This window comes from Panthera pardus, unplaced genomic scaffold (assembly GCF_024362965.1).
Source record: "Panthera pardus isolate Hobbes unplaced genomic scaffold, ASM2436296v1 HiC_scaffold_11, whole genome shotgun sequence".
NCBI lineage: Eukaryota > Metazoa > Chordata > Mammalia > Carnivora > Felidae > Panthera > Panthera pardus.
The window spans coordinates 31,607,240-31,631,734 of record NW_026526666.1 but is presented as its reverse complement, the minus strand read 5'-3'; the positions used below and the strand labels follow the sequence as shown (position 1 = coordinate 31,631,734).

Below are 24,495 nucleotides of genomic sequence, written 5' to 3'. Positions count from 1 at the left end.
TTATTGAGAATTTTTGCATCCATATTCATCAGGGATATTGGCCTGTAATTCTTCCAATTCTCTTTGTCTGGTTTTGGAATTAAGGTAATGCTGCTTCACAGAATGAGTCTGGAAGTTTCTGTTCCAGTTCTACTTTTAGGAACAGTTTGAGAAGAATAGGTATTAACTCTTCTCCCTCTTTCCCTCCCTTCCTCCCTCCCTTCATTACATCCTTTATATTAACTCTTCTTTAAATGTCTTATAGAATACCCCTGGGAAGCCATCTGGCCCAGGACTCTTGTTTTTTCGGAGCTTTTTTTTAAAAAAAATTTTTTTAAATGTTTATTTATTTTTGAGACAGAGAGAGACAGAGCATGAACAGGGGAGGGTCAGACAGAGAGGGAGACACAGAATCCGAAACAGGCTCCAGGCTCCGAGCTGTCAGTACAGAGCCCGATGCAGGGCTCGAACCCACGGACCGTGAGATCATGACCTGGGCCGAAGTCAGACGCTCAACCGACTGAGCCATCCAAGAGCCCCTGGAAGCTTTTTGATAACTGATTCAATTTCTTTTCTGGTTATGGGTCTGTTCAAATTTCCTATTCCTTCCTATTTTAGTTTTGGTAATTTGTGAGTTTCTAGGAATGTCCATTCCTTCTAGATTGCCCAGTTTGTTGACATATAATTTTTCAAAGTATTCTCTTATAATTGTATTTCTGTGGTGTTGGTTGTGATCTCTCCTCTTTCATTTGTGATTTTATCTATTTGGATCCTCTCTCTTTTCTTGTTGAGAAATCTGGTTAGAGGTTTATCAATTTTGTTTATTCTTTCAAAGAACCAGCTCTTAGTTTCATTGATCTGTTATACTGCATTCTTTTGTTTCTGTATCATTTATTTCTGTTCTAATCTTTAATATTTCCCTTTTTCTGCTGGATTTAGGCTTTATTTGCTGTTTCTTTTCTAACTTCTTTAGGTTTAAGTTAAAATTGTGTATTTGGTACCTTTCTTGCTTGTTGGGATAGGCCTGAATTGCAGTATACTTTCTTTATAGGACTGCCTTTGCTGCATCCCAAAGGGTTTGGACTGTAATGTTCTCATTCATTCTCTAGTAGGATGTTTTTTACCTTCCATGTATTTAAGGGCTTTCCAAATTTTTACTTGTGGTTGACTTCAAGCTTCCTAGCATTGTGATCTGAAAATATGCATGGTATGATTTTGATCTTTTTGTACCTATTGAGGGCTGATTTGTGACCCAGTATGTGATCTATTTTGGAGAATGTTCCATGTGCACTTGAGAAGAATGTGTATTCTGCTGCTTTAGGATGGAATGTTCTGAATATATCCAGTCATCCAGTCCAATCCAGTGTGTCATTCAAAGCCACTGTTTTCTTGTTGATTTTCTGCTTAGGTATCTGTCCATTGTTTAAGTGGGGTATTAAATTCCCCTACTATTATTGTATTATTATCAACGAGTTTCCTTTATGTTTGTAATTAATTGATTTACATATAATGGGTGCTTAAGTTTGGGGGCATAAATATTTACAATTGTGAGATGTTCTTGATGGATACACTCCTTAATTATGATATAATGCCCTTCATCTCTTGTTATAGTCTCTGTTTTAAAATCTAGTTTGTTTGATATAAGGATGGCTATTCCAGCTTCCTTTTGACACCTAGTAGTATGATAGATGGCTCTCCATCCCCTCACTTTCAATCTGCAGGTGTCTTTAGGTCTAAAAATGAGTCTCTTATTGGCAGCATATAGATGGATCTTGTTTGTTTGTTTTTTAATCTATTCTGATACCGTGTATCTTTTTATTGGAGTATTTAGTCCATTTACATTCAGAGTGATTACTGAAAGATATGAATTTAGTGTCATTGTGTTACACCTATAGAGTTGGTGTTTCTGGTGATGTCCTTTGGTCCTTTGTAGTCTTTATTGCTTTGGTCTTCTTTTCTTTTTTTTTTTTTTTCTCCCCTCAAAGAGTCCCCCTTAAAATTTCTTGCAGGGTTGGTTTAGTGGTCACAAAATCCTTTTTTAGTTTTTGTTTGTCTGGGAAACCCTTTATCTCTCCTTCTATTCTGAATGACAGCTTTGCTGGATAAAGAATTCTTGGCTGCATATTTCATTTTGGTTTTATACTGAAGTTATCGAGAACTTTAAAGCTGAGCACAAAAACTCTGAATACTTTCTCCCCACAATTATGGAAAACAGGTATTTACCATTGCTACTTGAATACAGACTCAGAATAATGTAAAATAAGATGGAGAAACAATTTGTTTCACTTAATATTTAAAAACAAAATACTAAGATTATCTCAGGGAAAATAATTTCAGTGGGTCAAGGTCATTCTTTTATAGAAGTTAGAGAAGAGGTAATCTCCAAAACCAGAGACTTTAACTAAAACCCTTCATCAATGCTTCTGGTGTAGCTGAAGCTTTGTCTGAAGAGGACTTAAATAAATTATTTTACCAAAACCCTATTTAACAGCTCCTACTTCTAACTCCATCATTCCCACACACTTGAACTGGTAGTTTCCACTGGTCTCACGGGTTACAGTTTAGACATTACTTCTTCTAGGAATCTTTCTCCAAGCCATATGACTGGACTACTGCCTACATCTATGCATAGCACCCTGTACTGGTCACATTGTGTACATGTTGTCTCCCCAGCTAGGCTCTAGCCATTTGCCTTATTTACTGTAGTGTCTGTTGTACTTAGCACAGAGTCCTGAAATTCAGCTGTTTGGTTACGTATTTATTAAACTGTATGTTTATCCAACTGTTACAGTAAGAAGATGTTGTTCTAATATACCCAAATATTTGAGCTGACTAATAATTTAGTCTCGTATTCATAATTGGATTTATAGCTTGTAGGAATAGGTAACACAATTTGAATTGAGGTAGCAAATGAATTACAGTCAAGAGCAGATTCCCTCATGACTTTTCCTTACCTTTTCCAAGTTACTTAGACCCTCAGTGTCCAGAAGGACCAGGGTGTGGTTCAGCTTAGAGGGGTGGGGTACACACCACATCCAAATACCCTTGGTTGTAGACCTCACTGTGGAACCCAGGGGGAAGCCTAAAAGAGAAGAGGGGAAAGCAACATGGATGTATGGGGATCCTTAGAGTTTAGTGGACTGAGGCTCAACACCTAGTGAAGCTGAGCAAAAAAGAAGGTAAGATATTTGGAATGTACTGGCTGCATAGAAAGAAATGACTAATGACTAATGGGACCAGAGGAAGATTCTCCTAAAAATCAGTAAGAACTAAAAAAGACAACTCAATTACAATTTTTAAAAAGACTTGAGTAGGCATTTAATAAAATAGGAAATACAAATGGCAAATAATATGCGAAAGGGTGCTCAACCTTATTTATAGTGAGGCACATGCCATACAATCAAATAGTTACCACAACAGTAAAAGTTAAACATTTTTCTTAGGATGTGGGAATTCTTAATTGCTGCTAATAAATATGTAGCTTGAATAGAGAGTTGAAAATGACATTGATATTATCTGGAAATCCTGAAGAAACACATACTCTTTGATACAGAGATTCCACTTCAGGATATATTATTTAAAAGAAATCTGTGTACATGTGTATCAGGATAAAATTATAAGAAATCTAAGACAACTCTGTTCGTAAAGATAAAAAATACTATAATGCAGTGAGATAAGGAAATACAGCTACATGCTAAAAAATGGATAAATCTTATGAAATTCTTGTTGAGCAAAAGAAGCCATCAAAGAATACATAAAATTTAATTCTATTTATATCAACTTTAAAAGCAAGCCAAGATAAAGTGTGCTTTAGAAATGCAAACATAGACTAGAGCGCCTGGGTGGCTCAGTCAGTTAAGCGTCTGACTTTGGCTCAGATCATCATCTTGTGGTTTGTGAACTCGAGCCCTGTGTCAGGCTCTGTGCTGATAGTTCAGAGCCTGGAGCCTGCCTCGAGTTCTGTGTCTTCCTCTCTGTCTGCCCTTTTCCTACTCATGCTTTGTCTCTCCCTCAAAAATAAATAAAAGCGTTAAAAAAATTTTTTAAATGAAAACATAGACTACAAAACCATTTTTTAAAAGTAAAGAAAGAAGTATCATGAAAATAAAAATATTGTTTAGTGCTAGTGAGAATGTGAGAGCGTATAACTTGTGCCTTTGACAATGATTTATTTTTTTACTCAAGTCACGATTACACAGGTGTTCACTTTATTTACTTTATTGTACATTGTATTTTAGGCACTCTTTTGTATGTGTTATAGTTTACATATTTGTAAAAACTAAAAAAAGACAGAGAGAGAAGGGGTTATAACATATGAAAATCTGTTATGACATGGAGCAGAAAAATAAAATGGTAGCTCTATGGAGATACAGAATAAAAAAGATTTTTCCCTTTTTCCCTTCTTTCCTTTCCTCTACTTTAAAAAGCAGGAAATATTAAACTACATTTGAAGCTTCTTGGAATGACATTATAGTTTTGGCAGAAGTGATGCAGGGGAAAGAAATAAAGTAGTAGCAGAGGCTGAACTTCTGAGCAAAAGAGTGGATGGAATCCAGGGGACTAGTGAGGTTGGTCTTTGATAGGGTGTGGAAAATAGTTCTTCATTATTGGAGAAGAGAGGTTTTATGGGCAGATGGGGTCAAGGTTGTTAATTAGATGGTAAATATTACAAATTTTCTTCACTGGGCAGAGTCAGCCTTTTCCTTAAGATGATATCAAAAGAGGCCAACCTGCACTATCACTGGTTCCGAGCAAATGGGCCCCATCCCAAGACAACACTCACCATGGTTCTGTCCTGCCAGGCAGTTCATCAGGTAGGATTTTCCGGTCCGATACAGCCCTACAATGCCCACCACCACCACAGGCTGAGAAATCTTATTAAGAATCTGTAATGCTTCTGGATTCAGGTTCAGCTGCTCTTCCTGGTTTTCCACTAGACAAATGGGTGACATCATGATGGGTTCAGCTGCCATGGTAACCTGCAACCCAGAAGAGCCTCTCAGTGGAATGGAAGATTCCAAAGTCATCTTTAGTGGTTATTCAAGGAACATGCATATTTACTTCATACTTTTTGTACATTTCGAAGGGAAAAGTATACAGCCTGGAATTGGCAAATCACAGACCTCTTCCTCCGGCATACCCATAATCCCTAGTGAAATCAATGATGGCACAAACATACTATTTGTCTCCAATGACTCAGTTCTCTAAAAATAATATTCTTGTTCATGAATCCCTCTTCAAGAAAAGCCTTGGTAAAAAAACAAAATCCCTGAAATTTAAAGAATTTTATCTTTTCTTATGAGATGAAGTAATGACACTACAGATACTTAAGCTAAAAGATTGGTAGAGGCTTTATGGTCAGTCAGTAGCAAAAGTAGGAGGTAAATAGTAATCTCACTGTACTACCTACTCCAAAAACTTCCCTGTCAGAATTAACTTCCTCAAATATACATTTAAAAAATATGTAAGTTTCTTGATGGAGAAAGAGTAAGGGTTCTGAACAGATAGCATGATCTAAACAGATGCTGTTTTTCCTGCGTCATCATCAAGCCACTGATCTATTTCCAGACCAACTCATCTATTTACAGGGTGTGTGTCTCATACGAAACTTCAGTTCATCTCATATCCAGTCTAATTTATTACCTAATTCATTACCTAAACATCTAATCCATTATATATTTGATAAACCTGATGCCATGCTCAATGCTGGGGATATAAAAATGAGTAAGATAGAGTCCCAACCTTCAAAGTGTCTTAGAATCTTATCAGCTAGCCTTTCATTCACCTGTGAGCGATAGAAAAGTCCTAGAAAACCATTGCTTAAAAAGCTCAAAGTGTACTACTCTTTCTCACAAGTGTACAAAGATTAAGATTATACTTCACAAAGTCATCAGGGGCACTGGTTCCTTGTATTTCTTGCTTAACCATCTTTACATCTTTCTTTTTTTTTTTTTAGAGGTGGGGAGGGGCAAAGAGAGAGGAAGAGAAAGAATCTCAAGCAGGCTCCATGCCCATCATGGAACCCAACAGGGGGCTCGATCTCGCAACCAGGAGATCATGACCTGAGCCGAAATCAAGAGTCAGGTGCTCAACCGACTGAGTCACCCAGGCACCCCTGCTTAGCTGCCTTTTAACAATGCCACCTCATGGTATAAGCTGACTCACCATCACATGTGCCTTCTATCCAGCAGAAGAAGAAAAGAGGAAGGACTCTGGGTCACCTTCCTTCAAGGATATCTCCTGGATAATTGATCATGCACACATCACTTTAGCTCAGATTCCAGTTCCTGTAATTATATCTCAAGAGCTTATGGTATTTTGGAAAAGATAGGCAATAATCACTTATTGCAGCATAAGTAGAAAAGTGCCATAATAGACATCTGCACAGGATGGTGTCCAAGTGAAGGAGGAGTGACATGAGAGAACAGTAAAGAATGGAGCTCTCTCTTAAAGCAGAACAGAAATACCTTTATAGTGACTAGAGAAAGATATAGTTCCAGGATTTATTTAACTGGAAGAAAAGGACATTTCTAGGCTTTATAATGTTTTATTTTTGTTTATAGGCTTACAGAGAAATGAGCCAGTAGTGTGGATGTTTGAGGTTGTGTCCAGATCTGACAGAGTCCCACATGTGGGAAAGTTTGAATATTTCCCTCTCAGTGAGTAGAGTGTTTCATGAGACAAAGAGACAGAGATTAGTCATGGAGCTTTGACTGTCCCTTTATTTTTGTTATGACAGTGTTGAACAATAGTGTTCCATACTGTTTCCAGCTCTCTGTCCAAGGTGGGGTTTCTCTGACAGTCATTCAGGCTGTCCTGGAGCGCATGAAGAAGACACTCTAATGCTCAGGAGAGAGGTATGCATACCACTCCTGTACCATCATTGTGAGTACGTGTAATGCTTAAACACAATCCTGTCTCATCTGGGACAGACTAATGCCAACACATAACAACAACTCTTACCTCATTTGAGACACTAAATGAAATATTAAAGAGCAACTAAGCATAATTTCAGGATAAGGAATACTTTTTTGTATACTTCTCAACATTCTATTTTGCCTCTATATTCTGTGAAATTAGACACTGTCCATTTATTTCTTGCAGTAAACAAAAAAATTATTAATTGCACAACAAATAATCATGGACTTTTAGCTTATAAAACAAAGCTGCCTAAAGGCATTGGTGACAGAGAAGTACAACTAATATTAGCTCTAGTACAACTAATATTAGAGCAGGAACAAGAGTGACAACTGAAGAGAGGCACCATGATATATTGTGTTTAGAGCCTGAGTGCCTGGGTTCAAATATTGGATCCATTCTTTTTTTTTTTTTTTTTTTAAATTTTTTTTTTCAACGTTTTTTTATTTATTTTTGGGACAGAGAGAGACAGAGCATGAACGGGGGAGGGGCAGAGAGAGAGGGAGACACAGAATCGGAAACAGGCTCCAGGCTCCGAGCCATCAGCCCAGAGCCGGACGCGGGGCTCGAACTCACAGACCGCGAGATCGTCACCTGGCTGAAGTCGGACGCTTAACCGACTGCGCCACCCAGGCGCCCCCGGATCCATTCTTTATGAGCTGTTGGACCACCAAAAAAATACTTACTCTCTTTGTGCCTATTTCTTTTTTACTAGTATTCTCCTAAGATTGGACTACTAATGGTGACTACATCACAGGCCATTGGGAGTATTAAATAATTCATGACATTTATGGCAACCTAAATCCATAGCTGGTATATTGTAACTCCTATGTAAGTAAACTAAGTATCTGAGAAGACAGGAAAGGTAGAATTCCAAATTCATGTGAAGGACCATTTTGGACAGACACAGTGACACTTCTCTCATCCAGGAGTTAATGTGAATGTGAAGCGGACACCGACAGAAAGCAGGACTGAGATGTCGAAGCTAACATGATTTTAAATCCAAATTAAATAAATAGAACGAGATAGGTCTATCAGAAGGAGTTAGATGGTCAATAGTTCCCGAAAGTTACTGTCTATAAGAATCATCTGAAATAATGGTAAAAATGTCCAAAATCTACATTTTCAACAAATACCATAAGATATTCTGATGCAGTTTGTGCATAGAACACACATTTATAAACAGTGCACAATAAACAGTGTTAAACCTTAGAATTATTTTTAACTATTGATTAGCGTAAGTGAGACTGATTTACTCCATACATCTCTGCTGTAGGTATGTATTAAATATGACTAGCACAAACATGCGCAGGAGACAAACTTCTGGGATAGAAGCTGTAGGGGAGATAAGGACCAGCCTGCCTGTTTTCACCGGCGCCCAGCAGGGGGCAGGCAGGACACAGCGGAGGAGGGAGGGGCTGCCCGGAGGGAGCGACCTCACCCGGCATCCCTGCGAGGAGGGGTCGGGGGTCTATCCGCCAGCCAGCCGGAGGAAGGCTACGGCCCCCCCTTCCGCAGCCACGGCGGCCCGCACGGGTCCTTTTCCCGCGCCGGGCTCCCCGGGACGCCCGAGGGGGAGCGGCGCCTCCCGCGACGGCGGCGCGCGCGCGCCGTCGCCCCCCCAGGCGCCCGCGTGGACGCGCACTCGCCGAGTGGCGGGAGCAAAGCGCCCCGCGTCGGCCTCCCGCTGCCTTCCCGCGGGCGGCGCGGAGCCTGCGCGTGGGCCTGTGTTGTTAGTCTGGTAGCCGAAGCGCGCGCGGAAAGCCGGGTTTAGGAGCGAACTTACGTGGCGCTGGCGCTGCGGTCAGGGGACAAGTTCTCAGCAGCTCTCGCTCGCCCCTCGCGCGCTCCACCAGCGTCTGGTTCCTCAGGAAACTGTTCCCTTTGGAAGCAGGAGAGCCGCCGGATATTACAGCCATGCAGGCATGGGTGGGGATGGGGAGGACAGAAATCGAAAGCATTTTTCCTCCGGTTCTGACTGCGGGGGTCTTCGCTTGTTTTGCCGAGGCGGGAGAGCGCGCGTGTGAGGAGAGGCGCGGCAGGTGCGTGCGGTTCCTGCGCCGGCGTTTGGAAGTCTGTAGGCGCCGCCTGCGCAGTGGGCTCCCCGGCCTCCGCGGGAGGAATGTGGGCGCAGTGGCGGCCCCGCGGCAGCTTTTCTCCGTGCGGAGCCTTGTCAGGGGACAGCTTTGTTTGTTGTTTTGTTCTTTAATTTTTACGTGCTCTTTTCTTCCTCCCCCACTTTAAAAGAACTACTCTTGTTAGTATTATAAGTATTCTTAAAAAAAAATAGTATTCTTTTCATAACAAAAATACGCGTATGGTGAGCGTGTGTGTGTGTGTGTGTGTGTGTGTGTGTGTCCCAATACTATCATCCCCAAATAATCACAAGTATTTTGTTCCAATTCTTGCAGTTAGTTTTTTCTCTGTTTTTCTACCATATGGGTAGAGTGGGGGTGGGGGCCTTTTGCTTATATAATTTGGGGTTTGTTCTAAATAAAATAGTAGAAAAATACGAAGTCAACAATGAATTCTCATTAAAAGTAAAGCAAAGAAGTCATAACCAACATCACATTTTAAAAATATGGCGAATGAATGCTACAAACATTTTCAGAAATTTCAGGATGGCTTAAAAACACATTAATAGTGTCAATTCTATCTTCACCGTTGTATTTGTGTGAAATTGGCTCTTCGACAAAAACAGTGGTAAAAGCTAAGTACGGCCCTGATGGTTGTGCATTCACTTTTTATACAATATCAAAAATCTTGTTAAACTAACAAAAGTTAAAATGGTGTTAAATTATCAAAATATAGCACTGATATGGCAATCAAAACTGGTAAATATCAGAAAATAAAATTTCATATTGAAAATTTTAAACCCCCCTTTTTCCTTTCGTGTGTAATGTAATGCTAACATATTCTTTTTAACCAATCATATATTTATGGGAAATTTATCTTTCAGTATAAACTTATATATTGTCCTTCCTATTATTGTACAAAAATTTACCCATATTTATATGACCTTGGTGAAATTGGATGTGCTTTTAAAATTTTCCTTCCTCGATATTATTAAAATTGGATGATAATATTTTTTTTCCTCACTTGAGGTACATTTTACTGGTACGTATAATTCAAATGTAGGACCCATTGCTATTGCATATTTAAAGAGCAAATCAAAGTTCTCACTCTTGGTGGATCTTGGGGGCAAATATAACATAAAGTAAGATGTGGTGGGTGTTAAGTAGTGTTACAAATGAACTGGTTGGTTGTCTACAACAGCAACAATTCATTATATTCAGAAGGATTTTAGATGGGCTTAGGAGGTGGCATTACTTTTAGATCTTGAGGAATGACTCAGATTTCATCAAAGAAAGACTGGACAAAATGCTTTTGTTGTTGTTGTTGAGAGAGAGCATGCATGAGCAGTGGGGAGAGGTAGAGGAAGAGGGAGAAAGAGAGAATCTTAAGCAGGCTCCACACTCAGCGTGAAACCAGTCTTGGGATTTGATCTAATGACCCTGAGACCGTGAACTGAGCCAAAATCAAAAGTTGGACACTTAAACTGACTGAGCCACCCAAGCAACCCAAAATGCATTTGAAAACAAAGGAAGGAAATGAACTAATATACAATGGTTATGAGCAATGCTAGGAATGATCCAAGGTTTATTATAGCCAGAGATTGAAAAGTCACTTGGGATCTGGGTCATGATCTTTAATCCAGAGGCAGGTAAAATCTTGAGTGTTATCAGACATGCTTTAGAGTTGTATGTAAATTCCATCATCCATCCCTCTGAGAGAAGGAAAAAGACAATGAAGTGGGAGTACTGGAGATAGAGATCATTTTGGAGGCTGTTGGACTATTTAAAGACATGTTACAGCCCTTCCACTGTAAGTTTGTATGGAAACATTGTTCCACAGGATCATTCAGGGATATAGACTCCTTCCTCTACCACTAAGGCGTTGTAGTCATTTGTAAGGTCAAACATTGATGGCTAACATATCTGTGATCCTACAATAGGAGGGAAAAGAGACTGGTGGATTATAAACTCAAAGTTCTCTGGCCCAGACTCTCAAATGACAGACATATACTTCTGCACCTATTTCAGATACAAACGTAATTATAGCTGAAAGAACAGTCAGAAAAGTGTAATCTCTAGCTGTACTGTTATGAGATCATCTTATACCATAGAATCTTACAATATTTAAAGCTGTGAAGTCTGTTATAATGCCAAAAGTATATGCAACAATATCAGAAACAGATTTTTTTTAAGTCCTAAAATTAAAGTTGGCCATTTTGAGAGTGGAACCCAAGCTGAGCTAAGAACATCATTCTTTTTATACCATCCATGTATGGCGTAATTTCCTCAATGGCACACTGAAACATCCCCACATCCTCCCACTCTCAATCTTACAATATTACGTTTTTTACAGCAAAATGTTTTTATTAGTATTTAGCAATGAAAGAAAAAAATAAATTTAGAGTTTTTCTTCCATTTTTTCTTGCTTATAATTGTTTCAAGGCAAAAAATCTTTTATAATTGTATTTTGGAGCGTAATACTGGCAAAGGAAGAGTTGTTAAAATTTTCCTGAACTGATGGAGTTTAAATGAGGCTTCGTTTAACGTAGATGAAGGGTTTTTTTTTTCATTTTGTATTCATTTGTATCCAAAACAATAGCTTATCATGTTATTTTAGCTTTTTTTTGGCACGTACTATACCAGCTTTTGAAGTTACTGGAAGTTCTTAGGAAAAGTTTCATTTTAACATCCTGCTACACATTGTGAAAGAACAAAGAGTTATGGATGTACCAGCCCTTCCGGAGAGCACAGATGTGAAGGCGTTTCAGTTCTGATATCTGCCTAGGGCAATTTTTAGGTGAAAAACACATGTGTGTTGATTGTTCTTACTCTTAAATTTTTATTTAAAAAAATTTTTTTTAATGTTTATTTGTTTGTGAGACAGAGAGAGACAGAGCATGAAGGGGAGAGGGTCAGAGAGGGAGACACAGAATCCGAAACAGGCTCCAGGCTCTGAGTTATGAGCACAGAGCCCAACATGGGGTCGAACTCACAAACTGTGAGATCATGACCTGAGCCGAAGTCGGACGCTTAACCAACTGAGCCACCCAGGCGCCCCAACTCTTAAATTTTTTTAATGTTTATTTTTGAGACAGAGAGAGAGAGAGAGAATGTGAGCAGGGGAGGGGCAGAGAGAGAGAGAGACACAGAATCCAAAGCAGGCTCCAAGCTCTTAGGTGTCAGTGCAGAGCCCAACTTGGGGCTCGAACCCGGGAACTGTGAGATCATGACCTGAACCGAAGTCGGATACTTAACCAACTGAGCCACCCAGGCGCCTCGATTTTTCTTATTCTTAATTAACCTAACAGATAACAGTTTGTTCAAAATTACAGTGCCAACAATGTATTTGATTATGTATGCTAATGTATATATCTTGGTATGTATAACATATATATGGGTATAGATATATGCTTATGTATTCTTATATATAAGTGAAATGAGTGACAGCAACAACACAAAGAATGGGAGGGAGGAATTAGGCTTATTTTGTTATTTTAAGGGACTTACACTATCTGTGAGATGGTACAGTACAATATTATTTGAAAGGACATTTGGATTAGTTGTAAATATATATTGTAAACTCTAGAGCAACTGCTAAAAAATGAAAAAGAAAACCCAGCCAATATACTAAGAAGGGAGAGAAAAAGAGAAACATATAAAAAGCTCAGTTAAAATCACAAAAAGGCAGAAAAAGACTGGAAGACAAAAATAGGAACAAAAAAACAAGAGCAACAAGTAGAAAACAGTAATAAATATAGTAGATATTTACCCCACTATATCAATAATCACTCTGTCAATTGTCTACATGAGAGCAGAGAAGAAAGCTAATAGAAATATTATAATGTATGTGTCTCTATGTGTGTTGTATAATAGTACAATATAAACGATATATTAAGAAAAAAAGTATGCCTAGAGATGAAAAGTGATGCAGAAAAAGATGTAAATCCCAGTTTTCAGGGGGTGCCTGGGTGGCTCAGTCAGTTAAGCGTTTGACTTTGGCTCAGGTCATGATCTTGAGGTTCATGAGTTCAAGCCCTGTACTGGGCTCTGTGCTGAGAGCTCAGAGGTCCCTCTCTCTCTGCCCTTCTCCTGCTTGCACTCTGTCTCTCTCTCCCTCAAAACAAATAAACATGAAAAAATTTTTTTAAAAATTCCAGTTTTCAGGAGGATTTAATGTTGTTAAATTTTCTGTACCCAAAATATAACTTCAAAATAAGCAAAAATGGGAATGACTACAAGAATAGAAAAGACTACAATTATAAAGAAACATTTATAATACTTTAGTGACAATTTGTTGGATCAAAACTACAAAATCTGTGATAATATTGAAGACTTGAACGTCATAATTAAGAAAGCTGAACAAATGGTGATTTACTCTATACATAATGGTGCTAAAATATGGTAGAGAAAAATTTTCAGGTTTAAAGATTTTCAATGAAGCCAAGTGTGATTTACTTTGATACAATGTTAAGAAACAATAATGAAAGGATAAATGGAAATCCCTATAAGCATGTAAATTAAAAATTATACTTCTAAAAAAAACCTATGGGTCTAAGAAGACTTCATGATAAAAGCTAAAATATTTTAACCTGAAAAATATTGATAATCCTTATATCTTATTGTGAAATTCATCATGTTAATCCCATGTATTAGGGAAGAATTAGCTAAATACCAGGCCCAAGAAGTTAGAAAGTAGACAAACCATGGAAGGAAGAAAAGCAAAAAATAAAGTAGAACTCAATGAAATAGACAACAAATATAAAATAGAGTCAAAGTATCCAAAATATTGGTCTTTGGCAAAGTTTAATAGGTTGGTAAAGCTGTGGTGACAAATAAAGAGAACAAAAGGTACAAATTCTTTATTTTCTCCCATCTTTACAAAAAGGACATTCTATGAAATCATCATGTTTTAACCCATCTAAGAACGGAAGACAAAAGGCAAGCAGGTAAACTGATTTCCAAAGGTATCAATCTCTTTTGAAGAGACAGGCCCATAAACTTCATTCATTCATTCATCCATTCATTTATAAATTTACATCCAAGTTAGTTAGCGTATAGTGCAATAATGATTTCAGGAGTAAAATCCAGTGATTCATCCCCTATGTACAACACACAGTGCTCATCCCAACAAGTGTCTTCCTTAATGTCCCTTATCCATTTAGCCCATCCTCCCACCTACAACGCCCCAGCAACCCTCAGCTTGTTCTCTATATTTAAATCTCTTATGTTTTGTCCCCCTTCCTGTTTTTATATTATTTTTGGTTCTCTTCACTTATGTTCATCTGTTTTCTATCTTAAAGTCCTCATACGAGTGAAGTCATATCATATTTGTCTTTCTCTGACTAATTTCACTTAGCATAATACTGTCTAGTTCCATCCATGTTGTTGCAAATGGCAAGATTTCATTCTTTTCGATTGCCAAGTAATACTTCATTGTGTGTGTGTGTGTGTGTGTGTGTGTGTGTATATATATATATATATATATATATATATACCACATCTTCTTTATCCATTCATCCATCATGGACACTTGGGCTCTTTCCATACTTTGGCTATTGTTGATAGCACTTCTATAAACATTGGGGTGCATGTGTCCCTTCGGAACAGCACATCGGTATCCGTTGGATTAATGCCTAGTAGTGCTATTGCTGGGTCATAGGGTAGTTCTATTTTTTTTTATAAGTTAATTATTTTTTTATTACCCCTAGCCCAGAGTTTATAATGTGACCATGAACATGAATCCTAGCCAATCTTGTCTTTCTTTAGGGAGTCTGCCAAGTACTTATACAGTGATTTGTGTCCACATTAGGTTTGGGGTTTTTCTGTCCTCCTTCTATTGATGTGAATACTCTCAGCATAACCTATTGAGGAGCAATTGAGCACTTGCCATGTCTGTTCCATCTGACTCCACCTCTCTGGCCTTGGCTGTCTGGACATTGAGTAAAGTGTTGGATCCAAGGGAAGTCCAACTATATACGAGTCAATGATCCAAGTGGCCTGATATGATAGCATCAATACAGCCGATCAGATTCCGTTTTGGGAAATGTGGAGTTAGCCAAAAAAGACTGAGGTGGACAGTAGAAGGAGGAAAGAAGTGAGAAAATGCTGTCAAGCTGAAAAGGGACCATGACAAGTCCCTGGCAAGGCAGTTAGGAGGGGGAGAAAAGGAGGAGTTAAAGGGGAACAATATAGTGTCATTCACCAACCAGAGCCAGTCTGTTTGATGAAAGTCGTGTGTGTATGTGTGTGTGTGTGTGTGTGTGTGTGTGTGTGTGTGTGAGAGAGAGAGAGAGAGAGAGAGAGAGAGAGAAAGAGAGAGGGAGGGAGGGAGAAAAAAATATCACAATTGGTAGCCCCACTTCTCCCTCAGTGGCAGACCAAATCAACCAAGTATACTGACTATGCTGAGAGATGTCTTCCAGCCTCTCTGGAGTGGGAAGAAGTCACTTTCTCTTTTGCTCTCCTCTGGCAAGTCAACCAGCACTTTCATGAAAAGAAGCCTCCCAAACATATTGGATGTGTTAAGTTTGAGCCATAACAGTATCCTTTTTTTTTCTTTTTAACTTATTTTATTTTTTATTTTTTTAAAAATTTACATCCAAATTAGCATATAGTGTAACAATGATTTCAGGAGTAGATTCCTTAGTGCCCCTTACCCATTTAGCCCATCCCCCCTCCCACAACCCCTCCGGCAACCCTCAGTTTGTTCTCCATATTTATGAGTCTCTTCTGTTTTGCCCCCCTCCCTGTTTTTATATTATTTTTGTTTCCCTTCCCTTATGTTCATCTGTTTTGTCTATTAAAGTCCTCATATGAGTGAAGTCATATGATGTTTGTCTTTCTCTGACTGACTAATTTCACTTAGCATAATAGCCTCCAGTTCCATCCACCTAGTTGCAAATGGCAAGATTTCATTCTTTTTGATTGTCGAGTAATACTCCATTGTATATATATACCACATCTTCTTTATCCATTCATTCATCGATGGACCTTTGGGCTCTTTCCATACTTTGGCTATTGTTGATAGTGCTGCTATAAACACGGGGTTGCATGTGTCCCTTCAAAACAGCACACCTGTATCCCTTGGATAAATACCTAGTAGTGCAATTGCTGGGTCTAGGGTAGTTCTATTTTTAGTTTTTTGGGAAACCTCCATACTGTTTTCCAGAGTGGCTGCACCAGGTTGCATTGCCACCAACAATGCAAAAGAGACCCTCTTTCTCCTCATCTTCGCCAACATCTATTGTTGCCTGAGTTGTTAATTTTAGCCATTCTGACAGATGTCAGGTGGTATCTCGTTGTAGTTCTGATTTGTATTTCCCTAATGAGCGATATTGAGCATTTTTTCATATGTCTGTTAGCCTTCTGCATGTCTTCTCTGGACAAGTGTCTATGCATGTCTTTTGCCCATTTCTTCACTGGATTATTTGTCCTTTGGGTGTTGAGTTTTACAGGCTCTTTATAGATTTTGGATACTAACCCTTTATCCTATATGTCATTTGCAAATATCTTCTCCCATTCTGTCATTAGCCTTTAGCTTTGCTGATTGTTTCCTTTGCTGTACAGAAGCTTTTTAACTTGATGAAGTCCCAGTAGTTCATTTTTGCTTGTGTTTCCTTTGCCTCCAGAGACGTGTTGAGTAAGAAGTTGCTGTGGCCAAAGTCAAAGAGGTTTTTGCCTACTTCCTCCTCTAGGATTTTATGGCTTCCTGTCTTACATTTAGGTCTTTCATCCATTTTGAGTTTATTTTTGTGTAAGGTGTAAGAAAGTGGTCCAAGTTCATTTTTCTGCATGTCGCTGTCCGGTTTTCCCAGCACCACTTGCTGAAGAGACTGTCTTTATTCCATTGGATATTCTTTCCTGCTTTGTCCAAGATTAGTTGGCCATACGTTTGTGGATCCATTTCTTGGTTCTCTATTCTGTTCCATTGATCTGAATGTCTGTTTTTGTGCCAGTGCCATACTGTCTTGATTACAACTCTGTAATACAGCTTGAAGTCCGGAATTGTGATGCCTCCAGCTTTGGTTTTCTTTTTCAGGATTGCTTTGGCTATTTGGATCTTTTCTGGTACCTTACAAATTTTATTTCTTTATTTTTATTTTTTAATATAACTTATTGGCACAGTGTGCTCTTGGTTTTGGGGGTAGATTCCTATGGTTCATTGCTCTCATACAACACCCAGTGCTCATCCCAACAAGTGCCCTCCTCAATGCCCATCACCCACTTTCCCCTTTCTCCCCTCCCGCCCATCAATCATCAGCTTGTTCTCTGCATTCAAGAGTCTCTTATAGTTTGCCTCCCTCCCTCTCTGTTTGTAACTATTTTTTTCTCCTTCCCTTCCCCCATGGTCTTCTGTTAAGTTTCTCAATTTCCACATATGAATGAAAACATGATATCTGTCTTTCTCTGACTGACTTATTTCATTTAGCGTAATACCTTCCAGTGCCATCCACGTTGCTGCAATGGCATGATTTCATTCTTTCTCATTACCAAGTAGTATTCCATTGTATATATAAACATTCATCAGCTGATGTACATTTAGATTCTTTCCATAATTTGGGTATTATTCAAAGTGCTGCTATAAACAATGGGATACATGTGGCCCTATGAATCAGCACTCCTGTATCCTTTGGGTAAATTCCTTGTGCTGTTGCTGGGTCGTAGGGTAGTTCTATTTTTAATTTTTTTTAGGAACCTCCACACTGTCTTCCAGAGTGGATGCACCAGTTTGCATTCCCACCAGCAGTGCAAGAGGGTTCCTGTTTCTCCACATCCTCACCAGCATCTGTTGTTTCCTGAGTTATTAATTTTAACCACTGTGACTGGTGTGAGGTGGTATCTCAGTGTGGTTTTGATTTGTATTCTCCTGATGATGAGTGATGTTGAGCATCTTTTCATGTGTCTATTGGCCATGTGGATGTCTTCCTTGGAAAAGTGTCTATTCATGTCTTCTGCTCATTTCTTCACCAAATTATTTATTTTTTTGGATGGTGAGTTTGGTAAGTTCTTTATAGATTTTGGATACTAGCCCTTTATCCAATATGTCATTTGTAAATATCTTCTCCCATTCTTTTGGTTGTCTTTTAGTTTTGTTGATTGTTTCCTTTGCAGTGTGGAAGCTTTTTATCATGATGAGGTCCCAATAGTTCATTTTTGCTTTTAATTCCCTTGCCTTTGGAGATGTGTTGAGCAAGGAATTGCTGTGGCTGAGGTCAAAGAGGTTTGTTGCCTGCTTTCTCCTCTAGAGTTCTGATGGCTTCCTGTCTCACATTTAGGTCTTTTATCCATTTTGACTTTATTTTTGTGTATCGAGTAAGAAAGTGGTCCAGGTTCATTCTTCTGCATGTTGCTGTCCAGTTCTCCAGCACCATTTGCTAAAGAGACTATCTTTTTTCCATTGGATTCTCTTTCCTGATTTGTCAAAGATTAATTACCCATACATTTGTGGGTCCAATTCTGGGTTCTGTATTCTATTCCATTGGTCTCTGTGTCTGTTTTTGCACCAGTACCATACTGTTTTGATGATTATAGCTTTGTAGTTGAGGCTAAAGTCTGGGATTGCGATGCCTCCCGCTTAGGTTTTCTTTTTCAATATTACTTTGGCTATTTGGGGTCTTTTGTAGTTACACACAAATTTTAGGATTATTTGTTCTAGCTTTGAGAAGAACACTGGTGCGATGTTGATTGGGATTGCATTGAAAGCAATTGTAGATTGCTTTGGATAGTATTGACATTTTAATAATATTTGTTCTTCCGATCCATGAGCATGGAATATTTTTCCACTTTTTTTTGTGTGTCTTCAATTTCTTTCATAAGCCTTATATAGTTTTCAGTGTATAGATATTTCACTTCTTTGGATAGGTTTGTTCCTAGGTATTTTATGGTTCCTGGTGCAATTGTAAATGGGATCGAGTCCTTGTTTTCTCTTTCTGTTGTTTCATTATTGGTGTATAGAAATGCATCTAATTTCGGTGCATTGATTTTATATTCTGCGACTTTGCTGAATTTTCATGGATCAGTTCTAGCAGTTTTTTTTGTGGAATCTTTTGGGTTTTCCATATAAAATATCATGTATTCTATGGAGAGTGAAAGTTTGACTTCCTCCTTGCTGATTTGGCTGCCTTTTATTCCTTTGTGTTGTCTGATTGCTGAGGCTAAAACTTCCAATACTATGTTGAATAATAGTGGTGAAAATGGACATCCCTGTCATGCTCCTGATCATAAGGGGAAAGCTCTCAGTTTTTCCTCATTGAAGATATTAGCAGTGGGTCTTTGATCTTGAGATATTATCCTTTATCCTTACTTTCCTGAAGGCTTTTATTAAGAAAGGATGCTGTATTTTGTCAAATGCTTTCTCCGCAACTATTGAGAGGATCATGTGGTTCGTGTCCTTTCTTTTATTGATATGATGTATCACACTGATTGTTTCGTGGATATTGAACCAGCTCTGCATCCCAGGTATAAATCCCACTTGGTTGTGGTGAATAATTCTTTTAATGTACTGTTGGATCCAGTGGGCTAATATCTGGTTGAAAAATTTTGCATCCAGCTCCATCAGGGAAATTGGTTTTTAGTTCTCCTTTTTAGTGGGGTCTTTGGTTTTGGAATCAGGGTAATTATGGCCTCATAGAATGTGTTTGGAAGTTTTCCTTCCATTTCTATTTTTTGTAACAGCTTCAAAGAATAGGTGTTAACTCTTCTTTAAATGTTTGGTAGAATTCCTCTGGAAAGTCAGCCGGCCTACTCTTGTTTTTGGGGAGATTTTTTATTACTAATTCGATATCTTTACTAGTATGGGTCTGTTCAAATTTTCCATTTCTTTTTGTTTCAGTTTTGGTACTTTATATGTTTCTAGAAAATTTTCCATTATTTGCAGATTGACCAATTTATTGGCATATAATTGTTCATAATATTCTCTTATTATTGTTTGTATTATTACAGTGTTGGTTGTGATCTCTCCTCTTTCATTCTTGATTTTTTTTTATTAATTTGAGTACTTTCCTTTTTATTTTTGATCAAACTGGCTAGGGGTTTATCAAGTTTTTAAAATTCTGTCAAAGAACCAGCTCCTGGTTTCTTTGATCTGTTCCACTGTTTTTGTTTGTTTTTTGTTTTTTGATAGTATTGATTTCTGCTCTAATCTTTATGATTTCCTGTCTTCTGCTGGCTTTGGGTTTTAGTGTTGTTATTTTTCCAGCTCTTTAAGGTGTAAGGTTAGGTTGTGTATCTGAGATCATTCTTCCTTTTTTAGGAAGGCCTGGATTGCCATATACTCCCCTCTTATGACCACCTTTGCTGCGTCCTAGAGGTTTGGGGCTGTGGTGTTATCATTTTCATTGACTTCCATGTATTTTTTAATTTCCTCCTTAACTTCTTGGCTAGCGTATTCATTCTTTAGTAGGATGTTCTTTAGTCTCCAAGTATTTGTTGTTCTTGTGGTTGATTTCGAGCTTCATAGTGTTGTGGTCTGAAAATATTCATGGTACGATCTGGATCTCATTGTACTTATTGAGGGCAGATTTGTGTCCCAGTATGTGATCTATTCTGGAGAATGTTCCATGTGAACTTGAGAAGAATTTGTATTCTGTGGCTTTACGATGAAATTTTCTGAATATATCTGTAAGTCCATCTGGTCCAGTGTGTTATTCAAAGCCATTGTTTCCTTGTTGCTTTTCTGCTTAGATGATCTGTCCATTGTTGTAAGTGGGATGTTGAGGTCCCCTACTATTATGGTATTATTATCAATGATTTTCTTTATGTTTGTGATTAATTGATTTATATATTTGGTTGTTTCACGTTGGGGGCATAAATGTTTTCAATTACTAGGTGTTCTTGTTGGATGGAGCCCTTAATTATGATATAATGCCTTTCTTCATCTTTTGTTACAGTCTTTATTTTAACATCTAGTTTTTCTGATATAAGTATAGCTGCTCCAGCTTTCTTTTGGTGACCATTAGCATGATAGATGGTTCTCCATCCCCTTACTTTCAATCTGAAGGTGACTTTAGGTCTAAAATGGGTTTCCTGTAAACAACATATAGATGGATCTTATTTTCTTATCCATTCTGTTACCCTAAGTCTTTTGATTGGAGCATTTAATCCACTGACATTTAGAGTGAGTACTGAAGGATATGAATTTATTGCCATTGTGTTGTTGCCTATAGAGTTTGAGTTTCTGGTGGTGTTCTCTGTCCTTTCTAATCTTTGTTGCTTTTGGTCTTTTTTGTTTTGTTTCATCTTTTCTCCCCTCAGAGAGCCCCCCTTAAAATTTCTTCAGGGCTGGTTTAGTGGTCACAAATTTCAGTTTTTGTTTGCCTGGGAAACTTTATTTTTCCTTCTATTTTGAATGACAGCCTTGCTGGATAAAGAATTCTTGGCTGCATATTTTTCCAATTCAGCACTTTGAATATATCCTGCCACTCCTTTCTGGCCTGCCAAGTTTCTGTCAATAGGTCTGCTGCAAACCTGATCTGTCTTTACTTGTAGGTTAAGGACTTTTTTTTTTCCTTGCTGCTTTCATAATTCTTTCCTTTCCTGTGTATTTTGTGAATTTGACTATGATATACCTTGTTGATGGTCGGTTTTTGTTGAATCTAATGGGAGTTCTCTGTTTCCTGGATTTTATGTCTGTCTTTCCCCAGGTTAGGAAAAGTTTTCCACTATGATTTGCTCACATAAACCTTCTACCTTTTTTTCTCTCTCTTCATCTTCTGGGACCCTACATTTGGTATAGAGATTACTTAAAAATAAAATCTTTAAAAAAGAAAAAAAAAAAAAAAGAAGAGAGGACCCAAATACCAAAAATTCCAAATGAGAGTTACAATTGACATCACAGATATAAGAATGTTATGAACAATTACATGCAAACAAAAACCTAAAAGAAGAAATGGATAAATTCTGAGAAATACACAAATTCCAAGGCTGAATCACAAAGAAATAGGAAATTTGAACAGACCAATCACAAGTAATAAAATTGAATCAGTTATTTTAAAACTCCCCCATGGGGTGCCTGGGTGGCTCAGTCGGTTGGGCTTCTGACTTTGGCTCAGGTCGTGATCTCACGGTTCGTGAGTTTGAGCCCTGCGTCGGGCTCTGTGCTGACAGCTCAGAGCCTGGAGCCTGTTTCAGATTCTGTGTCTCCCTCTCTCTCTCTGACCCTCCCCCATTCATGCTCTGTCTCTCTCTGTCTCAAAAGTAAATAAACGTTAAAAAAAATTAAAAAAAAAAAAAACAAAACAACTCCCCCAAAACAAAAGTCTAGAGCGAGACAGATTCACGGGTGAATTCTACCAAACATTCAAACAAGAGTTAGTATCTATTCCTCTCAAATTATTCCAAAAATCAAAAAGGAGGTAATGCTTCCAAACTCATTTTACAAGGATGGCATTACTCTGACACTGAAACAGAAATAGAAAACATCACAAAAAAAGAAAATTAAAGGCCAATATCCCTGATGAACATAGATGCAAAAAACCTTAAAATATTATTAAGCCAAGTTCAACAATACATTTAAAATATCATATACCACAATCAAGTGGGATTTATTCCAGGGAGTAAGGATGATTCAACATCTGCAATTTAATCAATGTGATATGCCATATTAACAAAACAAAAGAAAAAATCATGTTGTCATCTCAATAGACGTACAAAACACATCTTACACAATTAAACATCTATTTATGATTTAAAAATCTCTCAACAAAGTAGGTATAGAAGGAATATACCTCAATATGAAAAGCCATATATGACAATCATATTGTCACCTCTAACATCATACTAACCCATGAAAAACTAAAAGCTTTTTCTCTAAAATTAGGAAAAAGACAAGGATGCCCACTTGTGCACTTTTATTCAAAAAGGATTGGGAGTCTTAACTACAGCAGTTAGGTATGGAAAATGGGGAAAAAGGGCATTGGAATTGGAAAGGAAGAAGGAAACTGTTCTTATTTGTAGATGGCATGATACTATACAGAGAAAACCCTAAAGACTCCACCAAAAAGCTATTAGAATTAATAAATAAATTCAGTAAAATTTCAAAATACAAAATTAACATACACAAATCAGTTCTGTTTCTATACACTAATAATGAACTATCAGAAAGAGAAATTAGGGGGACAAATCCCATTTACAATTGGATTAAAAAGAGTACAATATCTAGGAAGAAATTTAACCAGGGAGGTGAAAGACCTTTATTCTGAAAACTATAGGACAGTGATGAAAGAAATTGAAAATGATGCAAATAAATAGAAAGTTATTCTTTGATCATGGATTTGAGGAATTAATATTGATAAAATGTCCATACCACCCAAAGCATCTATAGATTATTTGCATTCTCCTCAAAAAACCAATGGCATTTTTCACAAAACTAAAACAAAGAATCCTGAAATTTGTATGGAAGCACAAAAGACCTCAAAAGGTCAAAGCAATCTTGAGAAAGACGGACAAAGCTGGAGGTTTCTCACTCCCCCATTTCAAAGTATACTACAAAGTTATAGTAATTAAAACAGTGTGGTACTGGCATAAAACCAGACACATAGGTCAATGGAACAGAATAGAAAGTCTAGAGGTAAACCCACACATATGCAGTCAATGATAAAGGATGCAAGAGTATAGAGTGGGGAAAAATCAGTCTCTTCAATAAGTGGTATTAGGAAAAATGGATGGCTACATGCCAAAGAACGAAACTGGACCATTATCTTACACCATATATGAAGAATAATTTCAGAATGGATTAAAAATTTAAACGTAAGACCTGAAATCATAAAACTCCTGTAAGAAAACACAGGAAGTAAGCTCTTTGACATCAAGTCTTAGCAATATTTGTTTTGAACCAGTGTCCTCAGGCAAAGGCAACAAAAGCTGAAATAAACAAATGGGATTACTTCAAACTAAAAAGCTTTTGCACGGTGATAGAAACCATCAGCAAAACAAAAAGGAAGCCTACTGAACGGGAGAAGATATTTGCAAATCATACATCTGATAAATGTTCAATTCCACTTGTGAGTATATACCCAAAATAATTGAATGCAGAATCCCAAAGAGGTATTTGTACACCTATGTTCATAGCAGCACTATTCACAATAATCCAAAGGTAGAAGTAACCTGAGTGTCCATCTATAGAAAAGAGGGTAAAGAAAATGTGGTATGTATACACATACAATATATTTTTCAAACTTAGAAAGGAAGGAAATTCTGACACATGCTCTAACATGAATGAATCTTGAGGAAATGATACCAAGTGAAATAAGTCAGTAAAAAAAGACAAATAATGTATGATTCTTCTTATAAGAGGTATTAAAAGAGGCAGTCAAATTCACAAAGACAGAAAGTAGCCTGGTGGTTGCCAGGAGCTGCGGCATAGGAAAGAATGGAATTGTTGCAAGGTGAAAGTCCAGGCGATTGTTTGCATGATAATGTGAAAGACTTAACACTGCTGATTTGTACACTTTAAAATGGTTAAAATGGTGAATGTTATGTTGTGTGTAGTTCACCAAAATTAAAAATTAGAAAAAAAAGTTCAGAA

The 24,495-nt window shown here is 37.8% G+C and overlaps 1 protein-coding gene across 4 annotated transcripts in view; it reads right to left on the bottom strand.

The window, feature by feature from the left end:
• LOC109246237 (guanylate-binding protein 4-like) overlaps nucleotides 1-8,796 on the bottom strand; it is a 37,402-nt gene extending 28,606 nt beyond the window's left edge. The window contains exons 1-4 of one of the 4 annotated variants that reach the window (XM_019414077.2): nucleotides 8,684-8,796; nucleotides 6,145-6,266; nucleotides 4,763-4,958; nucleotides 2,934-3,061 (exon numbers count right to left, since the gene is read on the bottom strand). In XM_019414077.2, the coding sequence (XP_019269622.2) occupies nucleotides 2,934-3,061; nucleotides 4,763-4,958; nucleotides 6,145-6,147 (327 nt within the window). In that variant the 5' untranslated portion in view covers nucleotides 6,148-6,266; nucleotides 8,684-8,796. Of the gene's footprint in view, nucleotides 1-2,933; nucleotides 3,062-4,762; nucleotides 4,959-6,144; nucleotides 6,287-8,683 lie in introns of all 4 variants that reach the window. The other 3 variants (XM_019414078.2, XM_019414079.2, XM_019414080.2) reach the window with 3 other exon arrangements.
• Nucleotides 8,797-24,495: the final 15,699 nt, after the last annotated feature.